This window comes from Vigna angularis, chromosome 10 (assembly GCF_016808095.1).
Source record: "Vigna angularis cultivar LongXiaoDou No.4 chromosome 10, ASM1680809v1, whole genome shotgun sequence".
NCBI classification, from domain to species: domain Eukaryota; kingdom Viridiplantae; phylum Streptophyta; class Magnoliopsida; order Fabales; family Fabaceae; genus Vigna; species Vigna angularis.
This window is the reverse complement of record NC_068979.1, coordinates 1572200-1590636: the sequence shown is the minus strand read 5'-3', so window position 1 is coordinate 1590636 and position 18437 is coordinate 1572200. Positions and strand designations below refer to the sequence as shown.

General features: G+C 36.6%; 3 protein-coding genes and 2 long non-coding RNA genes across 6 annotated transcripts; 3 read left to right on the top strand and 2 right to left on the bottom strand.

Annotated features, from left to right (window-relative positions):
• The first annotated feature begins 164 nt into the window (after positions 1–164).
• LOC128194254 (uncharacterized) lies at positions 165–3163 on the top strand. The gene is made up of 2 exons (XR_008245633.1): positions 165–590; positions 2168–3163. It is a non-coding gene; the product is annotated as an uncharacterized LOC128194254 (long non-coding RNA).
• Positions 3164–3711: 548 nt separating this feature from the next.
• Positions 3712–4103, bottom strand: LOC128194253 (uncharacterized). The gene is made up of 2 exons (XR_008245632.1): positions 4013–4103; positions 3712–3928 (listed from the first exon to the last, which is right to left on the bottom strand). It is a non-coding gene; the product is annotated as an uncharacterized LOC128194253 (long non-coding RNA).
• Positions 4104–7904: 3801 nt separating this feature from the next.
• LOC108320817 (SUN domain-containing protein 5) lies at positions 7905–9865 on the top strand. The gene is made up of 2 exons (XM_052869445.1): positions 7905–9313; positions 9526–9865. The coding sequence occupies exons 1-2, from the start codon at positions 7905–7907 to the stop codon at positions 9755–9757; spliced, it is 1641 nt and encodes a 546-aa protein (XP_052725405.1). The 3' UTR covers positions 9758–9865.
• LOC108320915 (GDSL esterase/lipase At5g08460) lies at positions 9550–12354 on the bottom strand. Of its 2 annotated transcripts, XR_001831434.2 has the most exons (6): positions 11985–12354; positions 11688–11815; positions 11342–11581; positions 10486–10741; positions 10117–10400; positions 9550–9665 (listed from the first exon to the last, which is right to left on the bottom strand). XR_001831434.2 is itself a non-coding variant. In XM_017552515.2 (5 exons), exons 1-5 carry the CDS (start codon positions 12295–12297, stop codon positions 10168–10170), a joined length of 1170 nt encoding a protein of 389 aa, XP_017408004.1. In that variant the 5' UTR covers positions 12298–12354; the 3' UTR covers positions 9849–10167. The 2 variants fall into 2 exon arrangements, 1 of the variants encoding a protein (XP_017408004.1); XM_017552515.2 differs by lacking the exon at positions 9550–9665 and having other exon boundaries at positions 9849–10400.
• A 1518-nt stretch (positions 12355–13872) lies between these two features.
• LOC108320914 (phosphatidylinositol 4-kinase gamma 4) lies at positions 13873–16572 on the top strand. Its single transcript, XM_017552513.2, has 2 exons — positions 13873–15723; positions 15925–16572. The coding sequence occupies exons 1-2, from the start codon at positions 14410–14412 to the stop codon at positions 16300–16302; spliced, it is 1692 nt and encodes a 563-aa protein (XP_017408002.2). The 5' UTR covers positions 13873–14409; the 3' UTR covers positions 16303–16572.
• The last annotated feature ends 1865 nt before the right edge of the window (positions 16573–18437 follow it).

The window sequence follows — 18437 nt, the reverse complement described above, 5'->3', positions numbered from 1 at the left end:
ACTTGAACAACCTCTTTTGACAACATTTAGACACGGGACAGGTGTCTAAATGGGAGTGGTCCACGTAGAAAATCAATTTGAAAATGAAATCTGACGTGGAAAGGGGGTGAGCAGGGTTTTCAAGACGTGCCTTTCAAATTTTTGGAAGAATTGTAGAGAGAGAAGCGCGAAGGTTGAGAGGGAGAGTGTGACCTAGAGAGAGGCCGAGAGAGTTGGAGAAAGGGCATTCGAGAGAGAGAGAGGTCCAACGGAGTGCTTGCCGGAGTGCCGCCGGACAACGTTGAAGGCCTGTCGGAGCTATTCAAGCCCTCCAGCCGGTATCGATTGACGGCCGCCGCAGCTCCGACGTTGGCCAACGAAGCGAAGACGGGATCGTGTTCCGTCCGGCCCAGCGAAGTAGGGGCGCGTTCAAGGTCTCGCTTCGTCCCACCTGCTTCCGTCCCTGTGTCGGAGCGCCGCCGTAGCGTCGCCGGAGCATCGCCGGAGTGTGGACTGTTCGGTGGACGAAAAAGAGGGGTTTTCCGAGTTGTTAGTCCCACCCACACATTTTTCTTCCTGTGTGTTCGAACCGGCACACGTGTTCATTGAAGGTTCGTTTTTTTTTTATTTCAGTGGAATGAAGCTTTAATCTATCGTTTTTTTTTATTTCAGTGGAATGAAGCTTTAATCTATGTATGATGTTGTTTGTGGATGATTTTGGTTATGTATGATACGTTGTTTGTAAGCTGTAAAAATATGACTTGTTCGATGGCGGTGAAATGTTGTTTATGTATGATGGAGGTGGTTTGTTAATAGTATTTGTTGGATGAATTAAATGTGTGGTGATTGATACCATGGACATGAGAACATAAACATTATTCCTTTGACGATACTGAAAATGTGTCTCCGAAGTGGGAAAATTTATGGAATACAGGACCTCCAAAAGTAATGTAATTTCACTTTTTAGATGAAAATGTGTCTCTGAAGTGAGAAAATTTTTGTGCTTTACCCGTAATCTAGATATTTGATAAGTTATTAGATGAAATAAATGTGGTGGGATGACTTGGGATTTTAGAAGGTCCTTTGATATAATTAATGATACTGTGTGTGTGGTTGTCCATTTCATGTTTATCCTTTATAAATTGACATATAATTGAAGTGTAATGGATTTTCTTGTGTTAATGATTTTTATAGATGTTGTTGAAGCATGTTTCAAGGTTGAACAATATAATAACATTTGATAGTTTATTCTAATTTTGAATTGCATGATCCTTATCGTGTTCTTATCAAGATGATACCGTATATTTTTAGCCCGTATTCAATTTGAATGAGGTAAATTGAAAAATCTAAATTATCATCCATACATATTAAGATTCGTAAAAAAGTTTTCCAAGATTCATAATCCTTTCCACATACTTTTTACTGATGCATCACTGATATTCATTATAGTTCAAAGTAAAAGGACATGATTTAGTTTGTTAGCACACTATTTAGTATTTCGGAAAATGTTGTATCTGGCCATAATAAATTACCTATGCCTGGTGCACCATGGATGACTGCATGTGCACCTTGCGTTTCTGTATGAAGAATTTTTAGATGACAATTGGTTTTGTAAAGAAATTGACATTTTTATTGTAAAATATAATGATTGGAATAAGAATTTTAAGAGAAATCCAAATATAATTGAAGTGTAATGGATTTTGTTGTGTTAATGATTTTTATAGATGTTGTTTGGTTAATCTTACATTGTTTTTGTAATTTTGTTGGATTGGTAGTCATGGACCTAGTTGACCTTGCTGTGAAAAAAACAAGCTTCCCCAAAATGAGAGTGGTAGACCTAGTTGGCCTTGCTGTGAAAAAACTTCAACCCAATTACCCACTTAATTCGGCTTTGGTTCCAGTTATTTTGCTGAACCATGAGTCTCACAAAATCTATTTTTATGTGGCAGGAATTTGTTAATAAAATGTTAAGAAATTGTTCCCAAATTACTTATAAGTAGATCAAATGAGGGAAAAGAAACAAGTGATAACGGTAATTTTTACCATTATCTTTGAACCAATTTTCGTACCAAATTGACCCTTTTAAAGCTTGAAACATGTTTAATCCTCCCTTTTTATCTACGTTTGTGAATAAGTTTAGTGTATACTTTACATATAAGTTTTCATCATTAATTCCTCAAATTTGTAGGCAATTTGCGTGTATTGGAGAAGTACTTAACTACTAAGAGGGGGAACCAAGGAAAAGATACAAAAGCAGGAGGCTAAGGGAGTAAGGAAGGCACCTCGCACCTGGGCGTGACAAAGGGGCGCCGGGCGCGACATTCCAGAGAGTCTCGCGCCCGGGCGTGACAAAGGGACGCTCGCTCGCCCAGGAGAACGAACGCTCGTCCAGTATGGACGCACTAGAGGACGCACGTCCAGCGAGAAGAGGACGCTCGCCCTGTGGACGCACGAGAGAACGCTCGCCCAGAGAGAAGTGGACGCTCGTCCAGCAAATACGTTCAGTGGAAGACGTCCAGCGAAGACGCGCAGTGGACGCTCGTCCAGCGAAGACGCGCAGTGGACGCTCGTCCAGCGAAGACGCGCGCTGGACGCTCGTCCAGCGAAGACGCGCAGTGGACGCTCGTCCAGCGAAGACGCGCAGTGGACGCTCGTCCTGCGAAGACGCGTAGTGGACGCTCGTCCAGCGAAGACGCGCAGTGGACGCTCGTCCAGCGAGGACACCCAATGGGCGCTCGTCCAGCGCGCTAAGAGGACGCTCGTCCAGATTGGCGCTCAGTGGACGCTCGGCAGCGAGAAGTGGACGCTCGTCCACGCTCAGTGGAAGCTGTTTTTCCAGAGAGTTTCACGCCCGGGCGCGCGACTGAGAGGGCGCCGGCGCGACTTTTGCTGATGTGTCAAAATGCCTATTTATTCAAGTGGTCTCGAAGCATTTGGGGATCTTTGGCTGCCCTAACACGATTTCTCTCATTTGGAGCTCTTGGAGGCGAGACAGGAGCTGTGGGAACAGTCCTTCTTCAACCTTGGGTCTTCTTCCTTCTTCCATTTCCACCATTGTTGTAAGCTTGAGCTCTCCATTCATGGAGAGTTAGTTTCATTATTGTTGGGGGATTGATGTAGCCACTGAAATCTTATGTAAACTACTATGTTTTGAATGAATTTATGCCTCTTTCATTGATTGTTAGTATTTAATTCCTTTTCTTAATGTTATTTATTTGAATGAAAGGATACACATAATATTGAACAACATACATACCCTAAAAAAGAAGTTTATTCCCACAGTGCATGGGTTAAAGGTGTGTATAAGTATTTGGTGAGAAGTCATTTGGAAACACTTATTTGGAATTTATTAACAAATTCCTGGCACAGAAAGCACAATGGGTAACGCTCCAGGTGCAGGACCAGAACTGGTACCAAAGGCTAAATAAGTGGGTACCTGGGTATAACTTTTTGCACATAAAGGCCATCTTTGTCCACCACACTCATTTTGGAGTGCCTCATGTGTTGTAGCTCATTTCATCTATTTCTGAGTAATTTGGAAACAATTATTTAGGAATTAATTAACAAATTCGTGGCACACAAAGCAAAATTGGTAACGGTGTAGGTGCTGGACCAGAACTGGTACCAAAGGCTGAATAAGTGGGTACCTGGGTATAACTTTTTGCACATAAAGGCCAACTACGTAATTGGGTAAAACGTTTTGCACATGAAAGTCAATTAAGATCAACAAACTGAATTTCAACTGCCAAATATATTTCTCAACAATTTCTGAAATCAGATTTGATGTCCAACCAATACATAAATATGAAAAGTAACAAGTTTTCTTTCATCAATAATCTCCAACATTCTACAAAATGCCTAAATCTTCCAACACTTGATTCCTCCGCACGTTGTCCACATCCAAAATCCATTGACAAACATATTGCTCCCTAACTTGTTGTAGTTCTTCCTGCAAAGACAGTAATGCACAAAACATGAATCAAATGCAACATTTGTATGAAAGATGCAGAACATATAAATTTTTACAGCTTACAGTTGTGTAACTGGGCATTGTGTTTCTTTCATATTTCTCAATGTCATCCCACAACTCCATAATTTTCAGAACAATTACTCCACAATCAAATCTACAACAAAACAAGTCCAACAACGCAAGTATGATATTTAACATATCAATTATACGTCAAAATATTATATTTACAAAAATCAACAAACATACTTGTTTGGTTGGATTGGAGTATGCAAGTGTTGTACCTCCAATGATGGTTTCCTGTCTTCCGAAATATATATCAAAATGTCCAAAAAGCAATGCAAGATTATGTGCCTGAAAAACAACACACTCCACAAAAAGTTAAATTTATTCCATAAATTTTCCCACTTTTTCCATAAACATTTTAGTATCGTCAAAGGAATAATGTTTATGTTCTCATGTCCATAGTATCAATCAACACACATTTAATTTATCCAACAAGTCATATTATTACAGCTTACACACAACGGATCATACATAACCAAAATCATCCTGCGTACCTTCTTCCTTCTATCACGTCCTTTACTTTGTTCACCAAGTTTCTCCATGACACTACACCAACACAAAAAGTTAAATTACATTACACCAACACAATCAAGTAAAAGAACAAAATGGAAATGATAACAAACATTGTCAGCATTTGTTAAAAGACAACCACAAAGAGAACAAAAAAATGATACTAATTTATTAATTCATATCATTCGTGCCACATAAAAATACATTTTGTAAGACTCGTGGTACAGGAACAGAACTGGTACCTAAGGCAAATTAACTGGGTACCTGGGTTCAAGTTTTAGCACACCGAGGCCAACAACGACCACCACACTAATTTTGGGGTGCCTTCTTTATTTTCCCTCATTTGATCTACTTCTACATTATCTGGGAACAATTTCTTAACATTTTTTTAACAAATTCGTGCCACATAAAAATACATTTTCTAACACTCATGGAACAGGAACATAACTGGTACCTTAGGCAGAATATGTGGGTACCTGGGTTCCAATTTTTGCACACCAAGGCCAACTACGTCCACCACTCTCATTTTGGGGTGCCTTGTTTGTTTTCCCTCGTTTCAGCTACTTCTAAGTAATCTGGGAACAATTTCTTAACATTCGTGTCACATAAAAATACATTTTCTAGGACCCTGGGTTCACCAACATAACTCGTACCAAAGCCGAATGAACTGGGTAATTGGGTTCAAGATTTTTCACAGCAAGGCCAACTAGGTTCACCACTCTCATTTTGAGGTGGCTTGTTTTTTTTCACAGCAAGGCCAACGCGGTCCATGACTACCAATCGAAAAAAATTACAACAACAATGTAAGATTAAGCAAACAACAAGTATACAAATCAGTAACACAACAAAATGCACTTGGGAGACATTTCATACATAAGCAAAACCATCCACAAACAACATCATGCATGAATGAAACCTTCATTCCACTGAAATAAAAAAAAAAAATGAACCTTCGCTCAGCACGAGGTGCGGCGGTTGGAACACAGACGAAGATAAAGGTGTGGGTGGGACTGACAACCCGGAAAACCCCTCTTTTTGGTCCACCGAACAGTCCACACTCCGGCGATGCTCCGGCGGCACTCCGGGACAGGGACGGAAGCAGGTGGGACGACGCGAGACCTTCAACGCGCCCCTAGTTCGCTGGGCCGGACCGGACGGAAGACGATGGCGTCTTCCCTTCCTTCGCCAACGTCGGACCTGTGGCGGCCGTGAATCGGAATCGCCTCGAGGGGTTCGATAGCTCCCAGACAGCCTTCAACGTTGTCCGGCGACACTCCGGCAAGCACTCCGCCGGACGTCTCTCTCTCCAACTCCCTTTCTCCAAGTCGTTCGGCCTCTCTAGGTTACACTCTCTATCTCTGAACCTTCGCGCTTCTCTCTCTAAAATTGTTCCAAATTCAATTTCAAATTTGAAACGCAGACCTGCAAACCCTGACCACTCTCTTTCCACGTCATATTTCATTTTCATTTAATTTTTCCAACTGGACCACTCAAATTTAGACACGTGTGGCGTGTCTAAATGTTGTCAAAAATGGTTGTTCAAGTATCATTTTCCATTAAATTATGATAAATTAATTTTAAATAACAACTAATATTTATTTAAAATTATCTATAAAGACAAATATAATAATCTAAAAATATTATCACTTAATATAAAAATGGATTGCATTCATCTATTTAATATTAAAAACAAAATATTGTGATCATAAAATTTTTATTTTATTTTTATAATTATAATAGAAATTTATATAATAAATATTAAGTTTGTGAGGTTTTAGAAAATATTCGAATATCACTGTATTGAAATAAAAAACTTAAAAAGAAAAACTTATAAATTTGACACTTCATTGATATACCTTGTATATGCTGTATTGATGTCTAATGAGTATAGACGTATGGACATACCATTTATGAGACGTATAAACCTGTAATTGATTAAGATGAAGTTATTATTATCCACAATCAAGACAAAGTACACTTAATTTCACCAAAATAATTAATTTCTACAATTAACATAATTTAATTTCACAAATCTCAATACTCAAACTTAATTATTTTCTGAAATATCAGAACTTTTTGCAAATAGAAACACCACTAAATAAATGGTAACTAATGACAGATTAAATAAAAAAAATATTTATTTTATTTATATTTAAAATAATGTATAGTTTTTAGATAAATGATATTTTGAGACACATATTTTTTACATTTATCTAATACTATTTTTATTTATTTTTTATTCTTTCTTTCCAAAAATAAAATAAAAATGATATTTTGCCACATTTTTTATATTTATTTCACATTAATTTTTCTTATTTTTACTTTTTTCTTTTTTTACAAAAAAATATTTTTTATGATTATTTTTCTTTTATTAGATGTGTTAAATGAATGTAGATATATATTATTTTATTTATTCTAAAAAAAGTAATGATACACACTTTTACATTTATTTTACATATATACTAAGGATAAAATAAGTATAAAATTTTATATCTTTTCGAAAATAAAAAAGAAAAATGTAATATGTAATATGTCAGAATCATTTTTCTTCTAAAAACCTACAAAATTTTGTTTTGTTAATGATCATTTTAGTCTTGTGTGTAAAATGAATGTAAACATGTATCAATTGTTTTAATTTTTATGAAATACTTATTCTCTAATTAAAAAGAGAATTAAATTAGTATGGTTAATGTGAGTTATAGAAAATAAGAAGGAAGTGGAGCAAGTGGTTATGAATAGTAAAAATGATAGTTAAGTAGAGTAAATGAAATAAACAGGAAATAAGAGAAGCAGAAGATTACCGAAAATAGAAGTTTTGTTAAGATGGTGCGGTTGAAGATAAAAGAGTAATTGTTGGGAGTGGCCGTTAAGTCCTATTTCTGCGCCTATTCTATTTAAGCGCTCAGTTTTTCACTCATTCTTTTCGCCACGCTAATTTCTTTTTCTTTCTTTGTTTCTCATTTTTCTTCTGCACTGGCTTCCATCAATCGCTATTCAATCATCGATGAGCCGATGAGACTGAAACATGAAGAATCATCGTCACCCATCAAATTCCACATGTCAAGGCATCAATGCAGTACCAGCATTTTTGGCATCTCTTTCTCTTTCATTTTCTCCTTATGGTGCCTCCTCTTCTACATCAAGCTTCGCCTCGTTCATGGCACTGGAGGTAAAGCTCCACGTCCCTGTTTCTCATTTTTATGCATGCCCATCAACATGTTTTACCAAGGTTACATCAACATAATATGATCATAATAATAATAACACTTGTTCTTCTTACATGTTTTCTGTTGGAATTTCATTCATGGTTTTTTGTTGTTGTTGTTGTTTTGCAATTATATATCTGGAATGATGATGATCATGCATGCATACATATTCATATATGTCGCTCGCTGATCTTGCATGTGTTTTCACAATTGCAGCTATGTTAGAGTTCAATGAATCAGGTAGCTCCAACAACGTTAGTCAGAAACTGACAAAGTCCTTGTACTCACTTCCTGAAACAACTAGTATAGAACAAGTGTTTTTGCACGTTTTAGGAAATGGTAGTAATTTGGTGTGCAAATTACATCATCCGCATGAGGAAAATAAGCTGCAAAAAATATCTGATGGGAAACTCCAGCCCCATTATGATGAATTACAAAACATGACAGAAGCACAAGGAAAAACAAAGGGAATGGACCCAGCGCTTGTTAACATAACTCACAGGCTAGAATCTGATGGCTCTGTGTACAACTATGCCTCCGATTCCAAAGGTGCAAAGGTGGTGGCCCATAATAAGGAGGCCAAAGGTGCAACGAATATACTGGGTAAGGACCATGACAAGTACCTCAGAAACCCTTGCTCTGTTGAAGGGAAATTTGTTGTTATTGAGCTCTCAGAAGAGACCCTGGTTGATTCTGTGAAGATAGCGAACTTTGAGCATTATTCTTCCAACTTCAAGGAGTTTGAATTGGCTGGAAGTTTGAACTATCCGACTGAAGAATGGAGCATGGTGGGAAAATTTGTTGCTGCCAATGTCAAGCATGCACAGGTCTTTAAACTGTCTGAGCCCAAGTGGGTGAGGTATTTGAAGTTGACCTTGCTTAGTCATTATGGATCTGAATTTTACTGCACACTGAGTGTTGTAGAAGTTTATGGGATCAATGCAATAGAGCGGATGCTTAAGGATCTAATCGTGGCTTCTGTGGCATCTATTCCTGATAAGCCTCCTGTGGATAATAACAGTGACACCCCTTCTCTGAAATCAGAAGATGGTCAAAATGATAAAAATGGAAAGAAAAATGATACTAAGAATGATACCGTGGCTGCTGAGGTATCAAGCAATGATACCACTGAAGAATATGATGCAGAAATGGTAAAAATAACAACGACCGCAAAATTGAATACAGATCCTGTAATAGAACTTAGACAACAGCTGAATGGTAGGGTGGCTGGTGACACTGTTCTGAAGATTTTGATGAAGAAAGTGAGGTCAGTAGAAGTTAACTTATCAGCCCTTGAGGATTACCTCAAAGAATTAAACAAAAGACAAGGTGCAAAAATACCGGATCTTGAGAAACAGTTGTCCAGACTATCAGAAAGTCTTGGACAAAGCAAGTCAGATATTAGAGATCTCTCGGACTGGAACACAAATTTGGTGGGTAACCCTATGCCGCAGTGCCTATTCATCTTTCTATTTCTCACCATGTCTTTCTTTAACCAGGAAAAAGGAATATCTGAGGTTGAGTCTTGGAAAGACGCTGTCTCATCTCAGCTTAACGAATTAGCCAGAGAAAACAGCATGCTAAGGTTAGTGTAGTGGATCATTTTGATAACCTTGATTAAAATCTATCTACCCGTTATTGGCTTTTCAAATTCCTCCGATGGGAGATTCTTGTGCGGTTCTTAAACAAAAAGTTCTTGAATCTCGGTGGCATGGTACCACTGCTTGCTTTAGTGACTTTTCTCTCTTCTCCTGTATGTAATTTTTCTGCGGTATGGTAATTGACATCTCATTTCAGATTAGATGTTCGAAAGATTGCAAGAAATCAAGCAAATATGGAAACCAAAGAACTTGCTGTCTTTACAACGAGTCTTGTTTTCGTGTGCCTTGCAGTTCTCAAGATAGTTTCGATACACATGTTGACGTTTTCTGCATCATCTGCGAATAAGGTGCGCCAGACAATTAGAGGATGGGTTACGTTACTTGTATGCTGTAGTGTAACAATATTCATTATCTTGTTTAATAGCTAGGCATTCGCTCGTGCTGTATAGACTTGGATCATTGTAGAAACTTGTTCTATATATAGTTACTGTTAAAAGTTGTCACGTAGTAAACCCTTTCTTGTTACTGCACTGCAGCATACAAAAGAAGTGATTCCAGATCCTAGCTTCACTTCCATAGGTTGCAATTATGCAGTTAGATGCTTAACTCTTTTTTTCAGTGGCTCTTAAGGCCATTATTTGTTCGAACAGTCGAATAGTTTTTTTATGAATGACCAAGTTTTTGTCAGTGTTAATATTTGACATCCATTGTACATTTACGTTATATGTGGTGTGTGTGTGTACGACTGTATATGCTTAGTTCTCTTCAGTAACGTACAAAAAACTACCTCCTTATACGTAGAGTCATCAAAACTTGTCTGCTAAAAGGAGTAAACTAATCATCTTGCCATCTTAATAACCATGTCCTCCAAGTTCTTAGGGTAGCACATTTTAGTGTGCTGGCCATTCCATATATTATCTGCCAGAATGGCATTCACTGCATCAGTTGGATGAAACTGATCCCACCAGATATGGTTGGAGGAGTTATTGCACGCCATTTCCGGTGATAAGCACATGATCCAGCCATTGTATTTTCCCATTCCACAGCAGGCCTCAGTTGTGACGTTAAAGCCTAATTAGGAACATAAAGCATATGTGTGATCTCAAATGCTACAGAAATTCATAAAAGACTGAGGTATGAAAACAAATACTGGTACCATAACGTTCGTGATTCTTTAAAATATCCATGGAACCTTCAAACACGTCACAGAAGATGATATCGGCCTCAGGAAGCTCCGCAGCAAGATTTTCAACCATGTACCTCGTGAGGAAGTTAAACTCAACAGCCATGTCATTTATTCGGTCAATGCATTCTCCATTTTCATTACCGTACTGCCACAGGTAGTGAGGGGCACAGCCAATTGGGGCAAGTCCAGTGATCACGACTTTCCTAACATTTAAGTTGTACAAGTTCTGTGTCATCAAGGATAGCATATCAACTAGGAGTCAATTTCAGTTACTGTATGCAAAAGTCAAGAAAATTTCGAAAAATGTATTAAAATTACAAGAAATTTTGAACGTCTCATGTGAAGAAAAATAAGTGTCGGGTAATCACACTATTATTCAGAAAAAATTTCTTGACTGAACTAGGTATGAACAATCCTGGTAAAACCGAAATATTAACTAAATTTACTATTAAAAAACAGAAAAGGTAAAGAGGTTATCCTACGACTCTGTTTAGGTAGGGTGAAAATGAAATGAAAAAATTGGTTTCGTAAGAAATGTATCACGACCTTATTTTCTTTTCAATTACAAAACATAACATTTTAACATAAAGTTATGAATAAATTAAACTTCCCTATTTTTTAAAATTTAAATGGACTTGCTTGCCTCGGCGATGACCATGGGCAAGTATATACTTATGTGCCAAACATTTTTCACCATAGAAGTCCTGCATGTCTGACACGCGAACATAACACCAAAGTAATGCATTCGTATTTTTAAATGGATGAATTTCATGATTTTGTTTTCAAGTATAATGACTGAGAAGTTAAATCTAAGCATTGTTTTTACCTTTATCTCTTGCCAGAGTGAAGATGCCAAGAAGTGGTTGAAATGCCAAGGTAGGTACAAATTATCGACGTTGGAAACATTGAGCAAATAGTAATGAATGTAGTCGTTGATTCCAATAGAAATATAAAAGACAGAATCCGATATGAGATTGGTTGCAGCATCCTCACCCATGCTCAAAATGAACTGCTGAAGCGTGTCTGTAAATTGCTGAATTTGCTGAGTGAGGGAGATATGCTGACCCTGAACCAATTTATATATTAGAATTTGAACTTATAACATGTTCTGAATTGCGTGATCATGATTAATAGGAAAGAACATGAATCGGAGAAAATTGAATGAAACAAACCAATTCAGAGCCACTAGAGAGAATGATGCCAGCGCCAGCAGAAGCATAATTTACCCCATGAATCATATCATCCACTTCCCCTGTCTGTCCAAGATAACTTGGCACAAAGGGAAGCCCCAGACGCAGAGCTGATGCAAAAATTATCATAAATAAATCAATCTAATAGCATTTAATTTTACTACACCAGAAATAACATTCAATTTATTTCAAGAAAAAAGAATCAAGCACAAGAAAGGGAACATAACACATGCGTGAATTAGAAGGCTGGGAGTGATAAAGAAAAGATCTTTTATTCACCAAGAAAATCGACAGGGATCCTTCCGTTGGAGAATCTTCCGGTGGGTTGATGGGTGTCGAAATCTCTTCCATAAGGAAGATGATCGGCACGTGCGAAGGTTCCAAGAAAATTGTTGGTTCCGCAATCGACGGAGGAGTCTCCGATGACGAACAACGCCGGCACCAGAGAAGAAGAAGGTGCAGTTGAGGGGCTGAGATTGAGTTGTTGCCGAAAAGGAGGATCTTCGAAAGGGGACAGTGTTCTTGATTCTACAAAGGAAAAAGATAGTATTACAGTAGATACTAGAAAGTACACAATAACGTTCGTACTCATTATCCTTCACTTTCCTTCTTCAATTTCCCATGCAGAGATTGAAATTTAACCATTCAAACTCAGAGTCAGAATGTTCGATTCTTTTGGCGGGCAACCATAATATATGCCAATCTCAAATGTCCAATATACCCTTTATAAGTCTCAGGCCCACAAGATAGCCCGCTCAAATAATCAACCCGGCCCACAAAACAGAACAACTTTTTATTTAGATTAATAAATAAATTACATAAAAAAAGACAAGAGTAAACTGAATATCTACCTGACACGTGTGCAACGGTCCACCGGCCATAACGGTCATTGATTGAAGATACGTCAGAAAATTAAAACAAAACACATTACTATAAGGTCGGTGCTACACCAAGAGAGAATTATAATAATCAGATGTCTTTTATTTTTCTGGTGGTGTTGGGTACATAATAATTTTTTTAATCCATACTTTTTTAATCAAACTTCATAATAAATTTCAATCTCATTGTCTCTTTATAAATGAAATGAAGAAAATAAAGAATAATAAGACCGTTCATAGAGACTGTGTTTGGTTCATTTCAAATGGTTGATGATTGAGTCACGCGGCAGACCAGTGGGACCAAGGGCACATGAGTTGCAATGATCGATGCTACAAAGTAAAATTAATGAATATTTATTTATGTTACTAAGTTACATTATTAGTGTACCTTAAACGGCACTATGTGTCATAATGCATGGTATCTCTTAGTTTCATGGGACACCAAGAATAATGGTTTATTCCACTTATTTGAAACGTCAACACTTTTACTTTGCAAACTGCAAGGTGCTGAAATTCTTTTTAGGTAACGTATGAAAGACAATCAGAATGAATGCATGTACGAAAAGGAAAAAAACCCTCAATGGGATGATCCAACGGCATTAAAAATATTGTGATCACTAATTGTTTTGGTTATGGAATTGAGTTCAATGTATCAAAATATCACGAATGCTTTGAAGATTCGAATGATTATTCTTGTTTTGTTGTCTGTCTTAATTGTCTGTTTAGTTAAACTTATAAGTACATATAAAAGACACTGTCATTAAAATAGATAAAAATTTGACAATTTTAATTGTTAATACATATTACATATTATCATTATTTTTTATCTCAAATAAATATATATATATATATATATATATATATATATATATATATATAGATTTTAAAATAAGTTTTGAATTAACGATGACTTAATTATATTTCAATTGATGATAATTATACTTTATCTTAAATGTTAGAAATAATTTGACTATATGTTCAATCATGTTCCTGGTATGATTGACTAACATATGGGTTCAACAAAACAATATTAGATTAGGTGTGTTTTAAATGTTAAAAACTTACAGAGAGTATTATTTTTAGTATTATTAATTTATGATATTGTATTTTTGATACATTTTATGTATAATTTAATTGTTGGTATTAGTAAATGTTGAATTAATGTTTACCGATATGTGACAAAAGGAAACAAAACGCTCCTGGTTTCCGAGTTTGGTGATATTTAACAATATTTACAAAATAGAGTGTGCACTATCTAAAAATGTTCCGTCAGAGGTGGTTAGGTGAAAAAATTTATAAAAAGCTAACGGTTACAATACCATTCTCCCTCTCTCATGTTGGAAAGTGAGAAGTTTATTGGAGCAGATAACATAGGCGAAAACATCGCCCATCCCTGGAATTAGTTCAAACAATTCCTGTCTTTTCCATTTAAGTTCTCAGGCCTCCGACGTTGCTCCTTGATTCTTTCCCTGTGGTAAGAATCCACCTACCATTGATAATTCAACATTTCCTACGAGAGATTCCTTCAGTGTCCATCACCCAAATTTGTTCATACATTTTATACATACGGCACCAGAATTCCTCCTAGGCATGGCAATTTTTCCATAAAAAAATCGTTTTTTTCTTTGTTTTTTCATTTCTTGGTTTTTATTATGTAATTGGGTCTTTTCGATCACTTTGATTGAAAGACCTTTTTTTTTTTTTTCTTTCTTCTTCCTCTTCTTCTTCGTTGTAGATGGGCTCCTTCTGCCGTTAACGACTCAAGCGAGAAGGACTTGAGTTTAGGGGAAAACGTAAATAAACAAAAAACAATTCAACTTTGAAAGATGTCGGCTGATGTTGCTGTGAGACCGGCTCTGAAAGAATCGGTGCATTGGCAAGGGCGCTGTCCCGGCGAATCTATCCTGATATATATAACCGTGGACGGTGCTGTGACGCCAATGCGTGTGTCTGAGTCTGATTCGATTGCTTCAGTGAAAATGAGGATTCAGACATGCAAAGGAATTCCGGGGAATAGGCAGAAGCTGGTCTATGGTGGCAGAGAGCTTGCCCGCAAGGATGCACTCATCAAGGATTATGGTGTCACTGCCAGCAATGTTCTTCACTTGGTTCTCCGTCTCTCTGACATGATCTTCATTGTTGTAAGGACCACCGGTGGGAAGGAGTTTGAGTTTCAGATTGATCGACATAGAAATGTGGAGTACCTGAAGCAACGCATTAAGAAGAAGGGGAAAGATTTCATCGATCTCGACGGTTGTCAAGACCTTTTCTGTGAAGGAGAAGAGCTCCAAGACCAGAGCCTCTTCCGTGACTTCTGCAACGCCGATAATGGTGTGATTCATTTGGTAGCTCAAAAATCAGCAAAGGTTGATGCCAAACCGGTTCACAAAGATTTGGAGCTTTCGGTTGTTGCTGATGACTCAGAAGAGGGAGGGAATCAGGTGACGACGACAAAGACACGACCAAGTGGAGATTTCTTGTTGGAACCAGTTTTTGTGAATCCTAATGTCAATCTTTTTCCTTTCCTTTGGGACATGATTGGCTCCACGTTGGATGGTTTGAAACAAGGAAATCACCCTATGAGGTCCTCAGAGGGCACAGGAGGGACTTATTTCATGCAAGATTCAACAGGTATGGAGTATGTTTCGGTTTTCAAGCCCATCGATGAGGAGCCAAATGCGGTGAATAACCCACAAGGCCTACCGGTTTCGTCCAATGGTGAAGGTTTGAAAAGAGGGACAAGGGTAGGAGAAGGAGCGGTCAGAGAAGTTGCAGCATATATATTGGATCATCCAAGAGCAGGGCCAAGGTTGGTGTCAGGAGAAGCAGTAGGCTTTTCCGGGGTTCCCCCAACTGTCATGGTCCAGTGCTTAAACCAACACTTCAACCATCCAAACGGGTTTGATTTCTCCCCAGAGCATTCAAAGGTAGGGTCACTGCAGGCATTCATGAAGAATGATGGTAACTGTGAGGACCTTGGTCCAGGGTCTTTTTCTGTGGAGGAGGTGCATAAGATCACTGTGCTTGATCTAAGAATGGCTAATGCAGATAGGCATGCTGGGAATATATTATACAGGAAAGATGCAGATGGCCGCACTCTCCTCATTCCCATTGATCATGGCTACTGTCTACCAGAGAAGGTAAACATTCTTCATCTTTCCTTCACAGTTTCACTGCATATCACCATGTGTTTCTTGCATATATGCTTTGGTGTTTGGTTTCTGTAAGAAAAACTGTGTCTGTCAAGTATTTGTTTTACTTATTCATAATGTGTTTGATAGAAAAGATTTGTTGATTGTGGAATGTGTGGACTGAAAGAAATGTTTGTGTTGTGTGTGCAGTTTGAGGATTGCACATTTGATTGGCTTTACTGGCCCCAAGCTCGTAAACCTTACTCTCCTGACACAGTTCATTATATTAAATCTCTGAATGCTGAGAAAGATATAGAGCTTCTGAAATATTATGGGTGGGATGTTCCGGTAGAGTGTGCTAGAACACTCCGAATCTCCACAATGTTATTGAAGAAAGGGGTTGAGAGAGGTCTCAGTCCCTATGACATCGGAAGCATTATGTGTAGGGAAAATTTGAACAAGAAATCTGTAATCGAGGAGATTATTTGTGAAGCCCAGGAATCAATGCTACCTGGCATGGGGGAATCTGTGTTTCTTGAATCTGTCTCCCAGATCATGGATTCTCGCCTTGACAAGCTTTCAAAATAAACTCTCTCGGATTCATAGTTATATAATGTAATAACAATAAATATATTTGCATGATAACTGTGTATGCATTCCATATTTGGATGGACTGCACTTGGTTTAAAATGTCTGTGAACCTCTTTCTCATCTCTCATCTCTTATATCTCATATCTCATCCATGCATTGCCTTTTTTCACAATTGTAATGACCTTTTGGGCAGAGGTTGAAGGGTCTCTATAACATGTATTATATTGAAATTTTATATATTCTAGGTTTCTGCGAGGGTGAACAGAAGTTGGATGACATGTGTACATAATTGTAATATGTTTAGCATGTTTACTTTTGAAAAATATGCCTCTTGTTTTCTCATGTTTTAGTTATGAACCAGACATCTTACTGTCTGATGTTGCCTTTGCCATATTTCCTATATTATTTGTTTATTCTTTATGTTACGTCTTTTCCTTTTGTATGAACTTCAAAAAGCATCTTTAAGTTTTCTTCATTTGCCATTTTAACTTTCTTCAGTTTATACTATAGAGACAGAGCACTCGCTTGTCCTTACTATAATACATAGTTTTTAAAAATATTTTTATAAAATATTTTACATTTTCGATTGGAAGTAACAACTATGAGTAATTATAGGATCTAAAAGAGAATTCTTAGAAATAAAGACAAACGATATTCAAAACTACATTGCATACAAATAAAACATAAATATATTTAATTACAGAGAGAGGCTCAATAACTGTAGTGATTAACTAACCTAGACGTCATTAGTTTGTCTATTAAAAATTCATAATATAGCATGCTAGATTATATATGGGTTTTAATTTATATATAACCTTCTAATTATTTTTTCCTAAATATTGTTTAATCAATTTTAGCTGTTTAAATTCATTTTAAATTGAATTCTTCTAAAATAAAATGTTCGAAGGGCATTTTTACTAAATATACCCGCTAATAAACTTAGAACTTCACTTTTAATAATTAAAAAAACGTATTTTATTTACCAACTGATTATGAATATTTGATTTTAAGAACATATGGAATATGGCATGCTACTATTCATAAAATACGTGGTTGTAATTTACGAAATTTAGTGTAATTTGGAGCAATTTAAAGAATAAATTCAATTTTAAATAGTTCAACGAAACAATTCAGTTTATTTCATTCGAATAATGTTTTAGTGTCCCACAATTTACATTTCTAGTTTTATATAGTTTTGATAATTTAATCTAGTTGGTTTTGCTCATCTGTTTACAATAATACCATGTTGATATGTATGATGGATGACATTGGTAAAAAGAAGTTTGTGTGTGTAATTTTCATCTGCACCACATTTTCATTTTTGTGATATCTCCATCATCTCTCCCTTAACAAAAGAAAATGGTGCAGAAGCTCATAGGCTCCTCATGAACATTTTACCACTGCTAACCTCATGAAAAGCTAACAGTTAACATAGCAAATAAATCTTATCCATAATACTAATAATGGATCATTAAGATAAAAAAACATAGAAGTAATTACTACTCTTTGGGGTAGGGTCATCTAAGATATGTTATGTCTTCAAAGTCCGAATGATGTCCACAAGTCTAAGTATTATCTTGATCCGTCTCTCTAAACCGTTAATATATGTTACTTATTTCTTTATCTCAAACTTTTATTTATAAGTTTTAAAGTTAATTTTTAATTAATCTCAATTTAATTACAGTCGAATTATGTATAACTAATATTAAAGTTAATGTATTTGGTCTAATATATGATCAACCGATTTACTTAGTAACCCATCAGATTCAAAAATAACCCATTAAATAATTCGAACTATAATAATCATGATCAACTAGTTTACTTAGTAACGGATCAAGTTTAATAATAATTCATTAAATAATCCGAGAAGATAATACGTATAACAACTACAAAATAATCAGCTTCTCAGAAATTAAGTGGACAAAAAAACTATGGGACCACTCTAACAGATTCCCAAAATCAAATATATATGAATGGCCCTAAGATCTGAATTGGCCACTCCATAGATATATATCAAATGGACCGATCCAAGAAACTAGATTCCAATCAAATAATCAACCATAATCATTCACTTTCATGCCTACAAGTTACAGTAGGAATGGGACAAGATATTTACCTCACTCGTTGATTCA

Excerpts from the sequence above, each read along its gene's own strand:
- LOC108320817 (XM_052869445.1), top strand. The coding sequence starts at position 7,905 with ATGTCGCTCGCTGATCTTGCATGTGTTTTCACAATTGCAGCTATGTTA. Across the intron at positions 9,314-9,525 it reads AGAGAAAACAGCATGCTAAG|ATTAGATGTTCGAAAGATTG; the intron begins GTTAGTGTAGTG and ends ATCTCATTTCAG.
- LOC108320914 (XM_017552513.2), top strand. The coding sequence starts at position 14,410 with ATGTCGGCTGATGTTGCTGTGAGACCGGCTCTGAAAGAATCGGTGCAT. Across the intron at positions 15,724-15,924 it reads GCTACTGTCTACCAGAGAAG|TTTGAGGATTGCACATTTGA; the intron begins GTAAACATTCTT and ends TTGTGTGTGCAG.
- LOC108320915 (XM_017552515.2), bottom strand. The coding sequence starts at position 12,297 with ATGAGTACGAACGTTATTGTGTACTTTCTAGTATCTACTGTAATACTA. Across the intron at positions 11,582-11,687 it reads TCTCTAGTGGCTCTGAATTG|GGTCAGCATATCTCCCTCAC; the intron begins GTTTGTTTCATT and ends AAATTGGTTCAG. Across the intron at positions 10,742-11,341 it reads CACTCTGGCAAGAGATAAAG|AACTTGTACAACTTAAATGT; the intron begins GTAAAAACAATG and ends TTGATGACACAG.